The following is a 16,413-nucleotide window of genomic DNA, read 5'->3' on the forward strand; positions in this document are numbered from 1 at the left end:
CCCACCTGCAAGAAAGATGTTGTTTAACTCTATTGAGAAAAAAAAACCCACACACACACACACAGTATGTATTTACTTGTTTTTTCCAGAATGTTCAGTCTGAGGCCGGAGGAGGCAATTACCCTGTATATACGTGCAAAAACAGGATTACATAAAGCTCAAAAAATCAAAGTAGATTATTTATAGTCAAGGGCATGATTAATGAGAGTAAACTTAATGAAGAGCTGAGATTTATTTTAATTAAATGTAATGTTGTGATGTGATTTGTCATGATCTAAATTCTCCCAGATCAAACGTTATCTTGTTAGACTTCTCAAGGCTCCTGTGAGGATCTTTGGGTTTCTGTTGATCTTGGTGAACCCTGTGGTCAGGGCTACTTTATGTTCTAGCCCACAGACTGTAAATATTAATGGATGAAGCCTGAGTGACACATGCATGTAATGCACTAAGCTAATTGCCCATCGCCATTACAAACCAAAGATGACGAAGACGAAGAATTAATCATAACACTCGGCTGTACTTTCTCAACAGAGTTCTTGCTGGATAGAATATTTTTAGATCACATCATTTATCCAGTAAAGCACTTTTGTTCCAGAGCCCCCTGCAGTGCAGAAAGTGCCGGAAATGTGGACACGGTTTCTTTGTGTGTAGGTATTATTCAGGGATTTGCAGCAAATGTGCAAATGAGCAAATGTTCAGAGGAAGAATCGAAATGTAATCAGTGTGAAGAAAATCATGAGACGCATGGGAAGAGGGAGACCCTAAAGAATAGAAACAGACTGCAGTGTTAGAATAAGGCATAAGGGTATGGTTAAATTAATTTAATTCATATGCCATTAAATACACCAACAATTATAATTAGTGTAGGCTAAATGTAGCTTTAAGGTCATTTATAAAATGCATGTCCCAGCTGTCTCCTCTATCCAGAAATAAGCGGTAATGCATCTATTTGAATGCCAACGGTCTTTGAAACCCACGAAGAAGAACGTTCTCGAAAATATTTTATTTTGAAATGTGCGACCGGAAATCGAAGAGTACATCATCCGGTTTCTTCGACGAAAGCACCGGCCGGGTCTCTTTTTTTTTAAGCTAGCTGAGCGGAGAGACTTGAAGTGTCTTAAAAAATGTCTCACCCGACACCGGCCGACAAGCCTTCAAACCCCGGAAACCCGCGGGTCTTCTTCGACGTGGACATCGGAGGAGAAAGAGGTCAGAACATTCTAGATTATGACGTCATCGTTTATTTAAAAAAAGGCCAGTTTTGACCGTTACTCAAACGGTTAGCTTAGCTCGTCGTGTTGACTTCTAGAAACAGTCACTTCATTCATCGTTGTTACCTGACAATTGAGTCCACACCTCGAGGAGCACGCGAGGGTGGATGTGAACGAGGTCCACGTGACGTGCTTCACCTGTGTTAAACGTTGACCACCTTTCAGTTTAAAGTTAAAGTGGAATAAACGTGTGAACCACGTGCTCATGTGAAGGAGTAACACTTGTTTTATTTCTCTATCATTCACTTTAACATTGCTTTTAAACCTCTACCTCTTTCACCGTTTGAGTTTTAATCCGGTTATTAACAAGTGTAACTGTAATTAGTTGTATCGGATTACTTTAAGCTTATCAACTGACTCTTTGTTGGTGTTTTATTGGGGACATATTAGTATTATTATCCTTATCAAACAGCGCCCCCTGTGGTCTGAATGAAACATGTGTTTTGGTCCAAATAGACCCTGAATAAAGCACCAGAGGAGGTTTTGTGACCCTGTAGAAACCAGCTCTCTCAGAACGCTCTGTTTTGGTGTGTCTCTTTAAATACAATAAGCCACGCCCCCTGAGTTTTCCCTAGACATCACTCCTCTGTAGAGGTGTTTTCTGAGCTTGGGTTGGAGTTGGGAGAGGTTTTATTTCTGTGACGGTAAACTAAATATCGTAACCCTGGAAACAGTCATTTGAACTTTCCCCCAAATTTCTGCAGTTTTATATCAAAACAGGTGATCGATTAATGCAGCAAACAACAACAGAGAGCGGCTGTTTGACCTGCGTATCATCTGTGTGCTGACTTAATTCTTTTTTTGTTTCGACAGTCGGACGGATAGTTCTCGAGCTTTTCACCGATGTCACTCCGAAGACCGCTGAAAACTTCCGGGCGCTCTGCACAGGAGAGAAAGGCGTCGGCAAATCAACGGGAAAACCGCTGCACTTCAAAGGATGCCCGTTCCACAGAAGTAAATGTCCTTCCTCCACACACACACACACACACACACACACACACACACACACACACACACACACACACACACACACACTTTATTCGGTTTCTTCTCAGGCGTGTTAATGTGTGTTCATTTGTTTGTGTCAGTCATCAAGCAGTTCATGATCCAAGGAGGCGACTTCTCTAACCAGAACGGCACCGGCGGCGAGAGCATCTACGGGGAGAAGTTCGAGGATGAAAACTTCCACTACAAGGTAAACTTCCAAACATTTCACTGTCGAGGTTTAAGGCGAGGAATGTTGAAGTCTTTCACACATCTCCACCAATGGAAACTTCCTCATGGAGGTCCCAGTAGAAGTCGGATCATTTACTGATTGTTCCTCCTCTTCATCCAGCATGACAAAGTGGGTCTGCTCAGCATGGCCAACGCCGGGCCGAACACCAACGGCTCCCAGTTCTTCATCACCACCGTCCCCACGCCACACCTGGACGGCAAGCACGTGGTGTTTGGCCAGCTGCTGAAAGGGATGGGTATCATCAAGATGCTGGAGGCCGTTGAAACCAATGAAGATACTCCTCTGAAGGTAACGCCATCTGTCAAACGTGATGCCTTCAGGTGTTGCACTGTTTTGTATTTTACATCCTGTTTTCTCAAACGCCTTTGAGAAAGGTTTGATGAGAATGATTGTGACGCACATTGATGTGTATCGTCCCCCTCTGCAGCCGTGTGTCATCGGAGACTGTGGCGAGCACAAGGAAGGGGACAGCTGGGGCGCGACACCAAACGACGGATCAGGGGACGCCGTGCCTGACTTCCCCGAGGACTCGGACGTCGACTTTAGAGATGTGAGTTTCGGTGAACTTCCATCGGACTTCTGTGTTAGACGAGAACATGGATGTCACCTCGACACCAAGACTCAGAAAATATGCAGCACAGCAGACGCTGTTCATCAAGGCTCATTGTCGGTATTTAGTGTTGACAAACTCTCTGAATGTTGGGACGACTTCATTTCCTGCCAAGTAAACTTTGTTTTATCTTTTTCTCCGTGTACCAAGAAGTGAGCCAGACTTCGAAGTAACGTTTTAATAAAGATAAACGTGTGAATAAGACCATCTTGTTGCTCCCAGGTTGACAAAGTTCTGTCAGTCGCTGAGGACGTGAAGAACATCGGAAACAATCTCTTCAAGAATCAAGACTGGAGCGGTGCCATCAAGAAATACAGTAAAGCCCTGAGGTAGGAAACGCACTCTGCGTGTGTGTGTGTGTGTGTGTGTGTGTGTGTGTGTGTGTGTGTGTGTGTGTGTGTGCTTTACATTTGAACACAGCCGTCTTCATCTAATCAAAGTAAGACGGTGAGAAGCAGCTTTACACATGATCTAACTGATCTCACTCACCAGAGTCTGACTGATTTATCGACCAGCCGATTTTAAAAAGCAAAAAAAAAAAAAAAAAAAAACACATTTTAATATTATAGCATGATAAACACAAACACATTGGTGTTTTGGATAATGTGCCAAAGAATAGAATTATCTCTTGGCTGCAGTTTGTGAATCCTGCTCAAGAAACAAACATCCGTCCATCTCTTCCTGCAGTCGTCACCGAGCTCCCGCTGCAGCTCCGCCTGTCGTTCAGCTCAGAGCGCTTGGACGGTGGCTCGCTCAGTAACAGTGAGGCGTCTTGTCTTCTGCAGGTACCTGGAGGTGGGTGGAGAGCAGCTGGAGGAGGAGGCTCAGCAGAAGCTGGAGCCCGCCGCGCTCAGCTGCTTCCTCAACACGGCAGCGTGCAAGCTGAAGATGCAGCTGTGGCAGGACGCTGTGGACAGCTGCAACGAGGTACGCCCTTTAACCAATGAGTTCTGAAACATTCAGCGAGTTCTGTAAAGCTTTGAGAGGACAGAGGTTCATAACAGGAGGTTCCTGTGTTTCGGGTTTTCAGGCTTTAGAGCTGGACAAGGCGAACACCAAGGCACTTTTTCGCAGAGCTCAGGCGTGGCAGGGGTTAAAGGAATACAGCCAAGCCATGGTAACATCTCCACACACACACACACACACACACACACACACACTTTTTGAATATTTACACATCACGTGCTACAAACCTTTGTGTGATAAACCTTACAGCAGGATTCTCTCCATCGTTATGATATAGAAATATTCAGTCGTGACACGTCCGTTAAATTTGACTTTTTTTTTTCTCTCTCTTTTTTCCAGACTGATCTGAAAAACGCTCAGGGGATCGCTCCAGAAGATAAAGGTATGTCATCCACAGTTTGTGTTCAGCATGTCATGCATGCTCGCTCATGGTTTGTTTTCCTCCTCCTGATTGGACTTAATAAAGATCAGATGAGTAAACAGCAGCTCAGTGATGAATGGATGTTTGAGGATTCTTTACCTCGGCTTGACACATTGTTGGTCCAATCAGAGCAAGTGTTTGCTGGTGTTCCCCGTCCATGTAGCTTCTCAATCATGCAGGTTTGATCCAAAGGCGGCTGCACTGCTTGAAGACATTTCTCATCTCCTCCCAGAGGCTTTCAGGAGGAGAGATCTTCAACCAGTCCGGTCTCCTTTGTGTCCAACCTCGATTCTTTTAAACCAGCCTTTAAAATAAAATCACGCCAGATATTTAATCTTCAATAAGATTAAAGTAAAACTCAAACAGTAACGTTCCCTTTTCTGATGCCATGGCAACAAAACCAGAAGCCCTAGGTACCCATCACTTTGGACATTTTTCTTTTTAAATGACCAAAAGTTGCAGACTCTTAAAGGTGAACACGCGTGTTACTTCTTTTGATATTTATAAAAAAAAAAGAAACGTCATTGGCTCCGAGATGTTAGCGGCTTCACGACCCGTGCTAGTGGATACTTCACTGAGAGCTCAGCCTTGTTGAGCTCATACTAAGTGTTGTTTTTTTTCTTCCTCTCCTCAGCTATCAGCAATGAGATGAAGAGGGTGCAGCTCAAAGTCCAGGAGGAGAAGGAGAAAGAGAAGAAAATCTATGCCAAAATGTTTGCTTGAACAATTCACCTCACCATGCACTGAATTCTCGTCTGTAACGGTTCTAAATGTGTGAAGTCATCTCGGCGCCGGGAGCTGCACTTTGACAAGTCTGAATCCTCTCCGTGTTCTATTACAAGGGAATGAGTGTTGTAAGCTTGGACCTGTCTAAATCCTGACAAGTATATTCACTGTAACCTTAGTTTGAGCGGTAGCGGTTGAAGTTGTATGTCTTATCGTTTCATTGAAGAGATTTTGATACGGCGCCCTCAGAAACATCTGTTCTTATTTATGTTTTTTACAGAGGTCAATAAAGCAGAAACAACAACAGTCAAGTGTTCTTTATTAATTATCCAATGATATGTTCAATACTGATACTATGTACCTGCAAATAAACTGTTTAAGAACAGCTTGGAATATATGATCCATTACTCGTCGGTGTGATGCGTCTAATAAAACAAACTAATCCATTTCCTGTTGTGTTTTACAGCTCAGCGTGGATTTTAAAGAAGAAAAACAAGCGCTGGTCCTGTATTGAGACACTTTGTTTAACTTCCTGTTCCACGATATAAATTACTCTTAACGCAGCTTTTTACAGATTTTAATCATGACACGCTCAACAGGAGCTCTAGAGTTATTCCTCTGACCCACGTTCAGGCTCGTTCGCCCTGAACGCCAGATAAAATGCATAAAACGTTTCTCAAGACCAAAAAGTTACAGAGACGTAACGGGGGCGTTCACATTCCGTTGTAGGCGGGCCCGCCGCCGCCTTCGGGCACCACCCAGTTGATGTTCTGGCTCGGGTCCTTGATGTCGCAGGTCTTACAGTGGACACAGTTCTGAGCGTTGATCTGCAACCTCATCCCGTCTCCGGTTTCCATGGGAACGTACTCGTACACACCTGGGCGGGTCGAAGGAGAAACGGTGAACACGTTAGAAAGATAAGACACTTAACTTGTTTTGTTTTTTTTGGTGATTTTGTGTTCAGGGGCGTAAAAATGGCGGTTTGAATCGGCGGGCTGCTGTAACCTCAGTTCACATAAACACGGATCCAAATCGAGGATCCAGCTGGCTCAGACGACACCTCACTCTCTGTCATTACAGGCCTCATGATTAGACTCGTTCATTCTCCATGATGTCATTAATCAGCTGCTCTCTATATTTACATAGAAAAGAAAGAAAGGTGCGGAGGTTCGTGGACGGATACTAATCGCCTCTTTAGCGTGTCTTATGAAAGATAAATGAGGCGGCAGAAACCGGCGAGGTGAAGAGGGGTGAATTAGTCGTACAGATGCTGCAGATTAATCTTCGCAGTGATTCATTTTCACGTGTTCGTCAGTGTGAGACGCTCTGAGAGGACGCAGGCGAGGCTAGGTTACCTGCAGGGCAGAAGCGCTGCTCGGGCCCGTCGTATATGGCCAGGTTCCTGTTGACCGGCACGCTGTCGTCTCTCAGGGTCAGGTGGGCGGGCTGGTCCCCCTCGTGGTTGGTGCCGCTCAGAGCCACGGAGGACAGCAGGTCGAAGCTCAGCTTGCCGTCAGGCTTCGGGTATTCAATGGGCGTACATTCTTTGGCCGGTTTCAGCTGGTGAGCATCAAGGCCTGAGACAGACGGAGCACGACATGTCAGACGACCTCAATCCTGCCAGCGTGTGTGGTTCAAGTCCGTGCATGAAGCTAAAGGTCAAACTGGTGATCTGAATGTTAATACTTTGTTGACAAGTACGACGTTTCCACAAGTGAATGAAGTTGCAGAAAATGTAAAATCTCAAATTACAGATTGATTAAAAAAATAAAAAATACAGTCCTTCTTTGTCTTTTGCTTCGGAGAAATCAAAACATCTAAACGTTGATTGTGCTCCGGTGCACTCACCGCAGTGTTTGAGGGTCCACGGCTCTTTCCCTCTGAAGATCCAGTAGAAGACCCCGGTGTAGAACATCCCTCCGTACAGGCCGAAGTAGTTGTGGAACGACGGCCGGATGTTTCTCACTGCATGCAGCTCCTTCCACACCCACGAGTTCTTCAGGCTATCAGAGTACTCGGCGACGTGGAGTCCTGAGAGAATTCACAAATACATGAACGAGGAGCACTGAAAGTTTCCACAGTGGAAAGCACAGTCTCTCTCTCTCTCTCAGCAGCCTGTCAGTTCTGAAAGAATCCCTCGATTTTGAGACTTCTCGCTGACACCTGTCAGATCTCGCCCCCTCACACTCTTTTATGCCCAACCTTCCTCCTGAGGAGCTTTAATGTCTAATGTAATGCACAGAGACTCCTTACACTATCACTGAGGTAAACTCGTTCACACATGCAGCAGTTTAACAGCTACAGGACGTCTTTCCTCTTTTATTTACGACTCAGCACATTTTTTCCTGAAAAGTTTGAATTGGTCACAGATGTCTCGTTGTTGGACTCCGTACCCGTGGTCTCTGACTCCGGGCTCTCGGCTGTGACCTTGGGGAAGACGGCCTCGGCGGCCAGCATGCCGCTCTTCATGGCCGTGTGGGTGCCTTTGATCTTCGGGACGTTCATGAAGCCGGGGCTGCAGCCAATCAGAAGGCCTCCAGGGAAGGTCAGCTTAGGGACAGACTGCAGAGCAAAAGGAGAGAGAGTTGTGAAGCATCCTGAGGAAACGTCTCCATGATCCCTTCTTGTTTTTATTGTTTTGCATTCGAGGACGCGGAGATGCTCTGAGAGCTTTAAACGGGCAGAGAGCGTTCTCCGCTGAAAGCAGCCGGCGGGAGAAAAAGTGCAGCGCCAGGCGTCTTTTTAACACGCGCTCTGACGTTCCATCTTTTCAGAAAGGCGCTCTTCTCTTTTCTGAATTTACAAAATTCCCCGTATTTTACCATCAAATCCTCCTCGCTCCGAGTCAAAAAAAAAAATCCTCTTATATATAAAACACGCAGTAAAAAGTAACGGAGCCGTGTCGGACATACAGCAGCCGTTGTTGACAGACCGTTGTCATGGAAACAGGACGGACGTGCAGGAGTTATACCTGTAATCCTCCCTCGTTCAGCGCTCTGGCTCCGTACGCTATCCGGGTTCCTCCTTCGAGCGTGCGAGCCACGAAGGGATGGTGTTTCCAGCGCTGGAACTCCCTGAAGGGGCTCAGGTACGGGTTGCTGTAGTCCAGACCGATCTGGAAGGGGAGAGAAGACGCGTGCAGTCAAATGCTAAAAATGTGCCGAGCGTGGAGTTCATTTGTCTTCTCGTGTTCCAGCTGCATTTCCAATTATCTAAATGGAATAAAAATGGGATTTATCTCGACACCACTTAAATTGGTTTGGAGGTCAAATACAGAAAATTAAAATAATAAGCACGTATTAAGCCGTCATCGTGAAGCTACAAAAGATCACAGTCAGAGGGTCAAACGAAAGCAAAGACAGGAAGTTCTGCCGACCTGCTGCTGACTTTGAAAATCTGAAAAAAGAGGCGTCAATGTCTCAGCTTCTGTCTGGACAAAGTCTTCACTTCTCTAAATGGACACGTCTAATGAATAAAAAGAAAACAAGGCGGGCTGCGTCCTTTAATGACACAGCAGGATGTCGTGCGGCTCATCAGCAGGATGAAAACCTGAAATGATTGGAAGTGTTTTTGTGCCTCCGTGAGGTGTTTTTAAGTGACTTGTGAAATGTCCACGTCACCGTTTGTGATTGGTCACGTCTGGACATTAACTTAGAGATGCCGGTTCACTTCCTGAAGCACTGCCGAGCTTCTCTTGAGCAAGGTATCGAACCCTCCTGGGCAGCCGCTCAGTTTTATCAGCCCTCGTTTGTAAAAGGTCACATTCCACATTCACACACCGCCGTCTTCTTCTTCTGGTAAAATAGTGACAGACAGCCGAGTGCGGACGTCTTTGACCCAGAGGTGAAAAAAAAAAACAGTCTAAGAAGGAATTTGCCGAGACCGTTGTCGGTTCCCTTTCTCATCTCAGGAAAGAAGAAAACAAAGAGCTGCGTCAGATTGCATCACGTCCTTCAGGGCTCAAACTGACCTCCTATCTGTGCTGTCGGATGTCTTTGTGAGAGGAGCCGTCGTCAGGTCAGCAAACGTCTAAACTTCTTCAGTTTGTTTTTATGTGTTCACTGGATAAGACAGCTGAAGGACGAGGCCAGTATTCAAACCTGTCCATCATACCGTCACTTTCCTAACTGGTAACGTGATGACCAAATAACTCAGTTCATGAAATGGTGATATGAATATGATCATCGGCAGACGAGGCAGAATATAGATTTCACTCTAATCAAGTCGAGCTCTCTGTTTGTGATTTCCTCTGCAGGATGAATAATAATAATAAAAACAAGAGATCAGTGCATGACAGCCCGAGGCGGCTCCATATTCAGCTGTCACATCTGTTTATGTGAGGCGGAGCGAGCTGCTCACCACAAAGCCCAAAGCCACGAGCGGCTCTCCCTCGTTCAGGTGATACAGGAAGGAGCCTCCGTACGTGTTCCTGTTGAGCGGCCAGCCCACAGAATGCTCCACTCGGCCCGGACGCCACTTCTGCTCCTCGATCGTCCACACCTGGAAAAAAATAAATAAATAAAAAAAGAGGAAGAGGGGAGAATATGATATTGTAATCAGTTTTTTTTTATATGAACTGTCAAATCGAATCTGAAGATCTAAAAGAGAATAAAAATGTTAAGCGTCTTCCTGCGTCATGATTTTTATTGTTTTCAGTGAGCTTGGGAAGCACAGACCTGCGGCGTGCGCGGCGCGTCACGCCACCCGACTCCGCCGGCCACTCTTTCAATCAAAAGAGCGCTCGACAAGTTTTACTCACCATCTCCAACCGTTTCCTGTAAACGCAGGATTACAACGTCGTTACCCACCAGCTTTTCATTCACAATAACCGGGGATAAGCTGTGGTAATGAATCAGCTGTTTATACTGGTCGCACTGGTTTATTCTGGTAAATATTCAACAGCTGCAGACTCAAGTCTCTAAAGCTCGTGTTGGCCGGGGATATCAGAGCAAACGGGGTCAAGTAACAAGTTACTATGGCAACCCTTTAAAAAAAAAAAAAAAAAAAAAAAAAACTCCAGCAGATGTTATCAGCAGCTTGGAGCCTCTCAGCCATGTTTGTCTCAGGATGAAATTAAAAAAAGGAAAACGTGGAGAAAAAGCTGCATTCAGGTTTTCTGCAGTGACTCGACCTCGCACGCCAGGTCGAGACATTAAGGAGAAACACTTTGATCTCCACAGGGGAGGCGAGTCGGATATGAGAGGGAGCGAGCGGCGCCTCCACCCAGCGTCAGACTCACGGTGTATTTACCTCCTTAAGGCCGATGGCGTAGGTCTGCGGCTCACAGTTCTCTCGCAGGTTGAACTGCTTGTAAAGCTGCTTGGCCAGATGACCGTGGCAGCCTTCTCCGAACATGGTGACTTTAGCGTGGAGCTCCATCCCCCGCTCGAAAACATCCTGAGGCGAGAGCAGATGAGCACACGTGGACACATTTCAGAAACAGGATGTGATAAACACGCAGCAGATTTAGATTCTCTGCATGACATTAGAAAACACATGGAGAGAGCTTTGTTTGGACTGTGGTGCAACATAAAAACTCATTCTGTATAAATGAGGTCAGGTGAGTGTTTGTCTGCATCTTTTAGAAAAGGTTTTTCCAATCCAATCAGATGGACGACAGCCGGGTTTGTGTCAGACAGTACCTTAGGTGAACCATCCTTGGCGATGCCCACGTCATTAGTGGCGACTCCTTTCACACTTCCATCTTCATGAAACAAAACCTGCACAGCAGAACGACATAAACAAGAGTGAGAGAGACGCATAATTAATTTTTTCCCCATTTGAATTTGACCCGACGCTCTTTTGCATTTCTTTCTCTGACTTTCTTTTATTCTTTTATTCTGTCCAGCTTGCAGCGTGCGCCATTAACAGAGCGTAGAGGCACGGCGGGCACGCTCTGGAGAAACACAATCACTGACTTGAGTGGCAGCGAATCGCGGTGGATTACGTGGATATTGGCTGTTAGACAGACGAGTGCATCTTCTTGAATCCTCAGGCTCAAACCGAGGCTGTTAAATGAGCATAAAGAGTAAAAACCTGTGGATGACTCACCTCAGCTGCAGCATATCCGGGGTAAATCTCCACTCCGAGCTCCTCGGCCTGCTCGCCCAGCCAGCGCACAAAGTTCCCCAGCCGCACAATGTAGTTACCATGGTTACACATAGGCAAACCTGCAGACAACGAGGGGGTTAATAAAGATCTCTAACCAGTCGTTTCAGCGGTTTATCCAGTCGAAACAAGCTGATCTACTTCCTGCTCGGTGACATCAAAAGACCCGTAATATGAAGACACATTTAGTGTAAGTGTCAGAACGGGCCTGTGCTCGTCAATGTCACTTCTTCCTCACCAACCAATTACAATCAAGAAGGGGCGGGACTTATAATTATCAACTTTGTCAGCAACAACGGCAGAGTACAAGTTCCAGGACCGGAGCTGCTGCCAATGACCGGACATGATGCCTTCAACATGCGTCCCTAAATAACTTCATGCAAAGAAGGATATTTAGAAAAATATATATTCTCCATCTGAACTGACTGTATTTAATGGTTAATTTAATTCCCTCTGTTTGAAACTCAGATACCTCTGATTATGTTGGATCCTATTCTGACCTCTGACTGAAACCTGCAGGGCAGAGCCTGATCATGACGTCTGAACAGGAAGTGCAGAGAGAATAAAAAAAGGCTTTTACCTGGTAACATGGGGACAGGGATTCTGTGTTTCTCTGTCAAAATGCTGAAAACATCTTCAGTCACCGGCGTGTTCATGGGCGCCTGTGGTCAGAGCACAATGTGTGTTGTTGTGAGTTCGACTTAACACTGCGTGAATATTTATATTAAAGCTCCAAACATCTTCGACAACACGGACCAGACGGCCGCTGTCACATTTCTGACAGATCGATGGCGTGGAGGGGGATTTAATACACACCTAATGAAATCCTCTTATGTCATGTGTAGCTTTATGAAGTACAGTAGAAAATACTAATCAGTTTGAGCCCAGAGCCCGTCTTTACAGAGGAGATCAGAGCGTGTTTCTGACAGTCTGCTACCAAAGAGTCGACTTTTTGCATTTCTGTATTTTAATAGTCGATTTTGATAAATGGCGTTTTTATTCACATGTTTGGAATTCTATTATCTTGCATTCAATTTGAAATTTTGAAATGTTTTACTGTCTTAAGACGGAAGTAACTTTACTTCCTGTTTGACTGTAAATCTGCTTTGATTTTGAATAAACTTCAAATAAAATCGAAGGTTTTGATATTAAAAAAAAAAAAAAAGTATCAAAGGTCAATGTGTGATGTCATCAGGTAGATATGACTCTGACTCGTCAGCTGAGCCGTTTGTTAAAGTGAAGTGAGACGTTCAAAGTGTCCTTCTTCTTCATCGCTGTGACTACAGGAAGTTCATACGAAGGCTGACCGACACTCAAACAATACTCAAACATTTTCTGTGCACAATTAACACTCACTCCTCGTTCCTTCCAATCAGGGAAGAGCTCGTTAAGGGCAGACGGCTCCAGACAGGCACCTGACAGGGTGTGCGCTCCGATCTGAGAGGCCTTCTCCACAAGGCACACTCGCAGCTCCTTCTCCTGTTCGTTGGCGAGCTGCTTCAGGCGAATGGCTGCCGAGAGACCGGCAGGGCCGCCGCCTACTATCACCACGTCTGCCTCGTCGGCAAACCTCTCCATCTCCACACCTGCGAGACGACCAACGCACTCTCAGTCAGTTTCAAACTTTAACTCAACAGACAGAGCTTCTTTATTTTCTTTTATTATTCCCACCTAAGACGTCCAGTAAAGACCTTTAAATAGTGAATAATTACAACAACCTTAATTCAAACAAAATAAAGTGAAGAAGAGTATCTTACCTTCCCATCTTGGATCTTTATCTCGAGGATGGATGGTGTAGTGTGTCGTGATTGGCGGCGTCGACGTAGAAGAGCACGCCCGTCTGTGCAGCTGAGGCGACGCATACTCTGTCTGAACCGTCTTCAAAGCCCGGATACACCTGTGGGCTGCAGGAAACACAGCAGGTACCGGTCAAGACCGGCTGAAACGAGCGCTCACGTGCCTTTATCAGCCAGACGGCGTGCTCAGTGACTGATCACACATAACTTAAATGAGGTGCTGTAAAAATCCTGATGTACAAATGAAGCCTGAGCTGGTGACAGTGAGACGACTTCTACGGACAAAACAGCCAAAAAGGATTCAAATGCAAAGTGGAATTTATTTCTGTCATGTCAGAAATTCATCTTGTGTATATTTTCATTGCTGTTCCAGATGTTTTAGGTTTTTGTCGTTTCAGTATGATGATATTTTGCACAGGTAATACACTGACAGTAGTGTGTCCAAATCTTTAGATAGATAGATACTTTATTGATCCCGAGGGAAATTCAAGTTTTTAACTGTGATCAGCTATTTGCCTTGCCAGAGGTGGGACTTAGGGCTAAATCCACTAATCAGGCTTAAAATGCAACCGGAAGTTCATAGTGTGTGTTCATCTGTTTGTATACAAACATGGCCCCCCCTGCAGAGCCTCAGGTGGGCCCCCAGTCCCAAAAAGAAAGTGGACAGGCCCCTTCATAATGACGTCATCATGTTATTGTAGTAACAAGGATTACACTAACTTTACTTTTTATCTTCATCTTTTGCGTCCTCCTCTTTATCTATGTGCAAATAAAAAGTTTGTAAAACAAAAACAATGTTTGTGGAGGCTCCAACATAAGGCAGCATTCACACCTAGCATGACATGCTAAGCTAACTTCAAAGTCTAACTTACCTCAAAAACAACTGAAACACTTCAACACGACATGAGAGAGAAAGTCAAGAAGAGAAACACACACGTTTGTATGTTTCAAAAGTGTCATGTGAACATGTAACCCGGGACAAGGACACAGTTCATATGACCTAGAAATGTGTTGAACTTTCACCCACTTTTAGCTCGATGCTAACATTAGCCTGTTTCAGCTCATGCTAACTCTTACACTATTAAACAAATACCCTCTCAAGTCCAGCGACTAGAAACAACAATAAGCAACACCTGTGTCTGCAACAAGCATGCAGGACATTTAACAACAAACAACAACATTTAACAACAAATAACAACAACACAGCATGGTTGTCAACATTTGAGCTAACTAGCCTTTAGCTTCACTTACCTTTACTCGAATATCTGCAGGCTGGAAACATGATGTGTCCTCTTCACTAAGCAGACCCTGTTTTCTCCCTATGACAGAGAGAGCTGTGGAGTCGTAGTCCTCCTCCTCGCTTGTGTAACCCAGCCGCTCAGAAAACAAACACTGAGTTGCAGCACCTTATAAAATAGGTCTCATAACAGTGACAGCAGCGAGCGTCAAAAGCTGCGTCAAAAGCTGCGCTGCTGCTGCGCTGCGCTGAACAGAGACGTGTGATGCCCCAGTCAGCAAGGGGATTTGTAGTGTATTTTACATGCAACACAATAGAATATGAACAAGTATGTGACTTGTAAGTGTGCTGTTAAAATGTGAACTTATGTTAAAGCAGTTAGTGGTCTCAAGAAGAGCTTGGTTTAACACCAAAGAGCATGAAGTGGTTTATTAGGGGTTGTGTACTTAAGATTGAGTACTGGTCACTTATTGCACATTGCACAAGTTTCACTTTTCTTATAATCTTGTTTTATACTCCATTTTATTTAACTTTGTACTTTTTGCACATTTAGGTTTATTAATGTAAATATTATTTATCTTTTTTACCTTGTTTTATTTTATTTACCGTACCCCTTTTTATCTACATTGCACCGTGGGGAGGGGGGGAACGTAATTTCGATTTCACTGTATGTCTGACAAATTTTGGAAATGACAAATAAAGAACCTTGAACCTTGAACCTTGGAGTAGGATAACATTTGGGTCTAGACAGGAGTAAACAGGTGTTGATCCTGAGGAAGACGGGTAACATTTGTTGACCTGAGTCCAAATAAAGACCAATGCTGTATAAATACTGGTGTCTGTTCATGAGGGTTCACATTTGGCCGGTGACTCTCTCAGGTATCATGTCTAACCTGGAATGATGCTGTTTCTTGTCTTTGTAAATAAAGTTCTTATGTTACAAGCAAGTCAGTGTCAGCGGATATTTCTTCATCATCTACACATCATCATCGTCGTCAAGGACTTGAGAAACTACAGATGTTTTTGTGTTGGTTGCTTTGTGGAGGTGTGTTGGTCTGGTGGAAGCACTGATTGGAGTAACTCAGTGTTAGAGACTTTTAACTTTGTTCGCCCTTTCAAAATAAAAGATTAATTTCATTTGATAATTGATATAATTTGATTTGACTGGCTATTTTTTTGGTTAATAAAATAATTATTTGTACTTTGAATCTGGTGTGTCTCCCTTCATTTGTTTTGACCCACTGAGCCGGGTCATGACAGAGGTAACTGCGCACATGCAGACACTTCGCTGTCTGTGGGGAGGTAAATCTGAGAGGAGACGAGTGGAGGAATCAGAAGAAGTCATCCAAGGTGACTAATCCTATCCTGAGAACAGACAGCAAGCCGAAGAATCATTATCATCAAGTTCGTGTGCACAAGATAACCTACTTGCACAAGAGAATCGTTGTGCACACATCTTACCAATCTTATCTGCATACGTCATTATAGGTGTGCGCAAGAAAATTCCTTTTTTTCTTTTTACTTTTTGGGATTTCAGGCGCTCCATATATTTATTCACAAGTGTACAAATGCTTTTTTTTATTCAAAAATAAATAAAAATGTGGGGCAGGCATGTCCTTCCCCTAATATTTAGTCTCTCTCTCTCTCTCTCTCTCTCTCTCTCTCTGTGTGTGTGTGCCTGATTTCCAATTCTGTCTACTGTCCAAAGAAAAATCCAAGTCAAACTGCTTTTAAAATGAACCTTGATTTAAAATCAAGCCTACTCCAGTTAGTTTAACCTCCAAATTTCTCTCACCAGGACAACACAATAAAGTTACCTTGAACAACTTCTATTTTAAAATTCTCCTTCACGTTCTTTACTTTACAACGTCACAAAATACACAAATTAAACATGTTTACTTTTCGGGACTTTAGGGGCCCTGCGGTGTTTACAGAAAGGTTTTAACTTACACAAGCTGTTTTTCAAACTATCTAAAAGGAAACGTGAAGTGAGAAGGCAAACTTCTCACCTGTGATTGGTTCATCAGATTGGTACCTCGTC

General features: G+C 44.4%; 2 protein-coding genes across 2 annotated transcripts; one reads left to right on the forward strand and one right to left on the reverse strand.

The window, feature by feature from the left end:
- The first annotated feature begins 1,013 nt into the window (after window positions 1-1,013).
- ppid (peptidylprolyl isomerase D) lies at window positions 1,014-5,537 on the forward strand. The gene is made up of 10 exons (XM_079353045.1): window positions 1,014-1,209; window positions 2,085-2,225; window positions 2,360-2,466; window positions 2,608-2,796; window positions 2,936-3,058; window positions 3,341-3,447; window positions 3,904-4,045; window positions 4,149-4,235; window positions 4,424-4,466; window positions 5,140-5,537. Exons 1-10 carry the CDS (start codon window positions 1,125-1,127, stop codon window positions 5,226-5,228), a joined length of 1,113 nt encoding a protein of 370 aa, XP_079209171.1. The 5' UTR covers window positions 1,014-1,124; the 3' UTR covers window positions 5,229-5,537.
- etfdh (electron transfer flavoprotein dehydrogenase) lies at window positions 5,534-14,613 on the reverse strand. Its single transcript, XM_079353044.1, has 13 exons — window positions 14,387-14,613; window positions 13,097-13,243; window positions 12,696-12,925; window positions 11,920-12,001; window positions 11,283-11,401; window positions 10,874-10,951; window positions 10,482-10,628; window positions 9,591-9,731; window positions 8,203-8,346; window positions 7,625-7,793; window positions 7,080-7,262; window positions 6,587-6,808; window positions 5,534-6,108 (listed from the first exon to the last, which is right to left on the reverse strand). The coding sequence occupies exons 1-13, from the start codon at window positions 14,415-14,417 to the stop codon at window positions 5,945-5,947; spliced, it is 1,857 nt and encodes a 618-aa protein (XP_079209170.1). The 5' UTR covers window positions 14,418-14,613; the 3' UTR covers window positions 5,534-5,944.
- Window positions 14,614-16,413: the final 1,800 nt, after the last annotated feature.

Source organism: Symphodus melops (assembly GCF_947650265.1).
Source record: "Symphodus melops genome assembly, chromosome: 9".
Taxonomy (NCBI): Eukaryota; Metazoa; Chordata; class Actinopteri; order Labriformes; family Labridae; genus Symphodus; species Symphodus melops.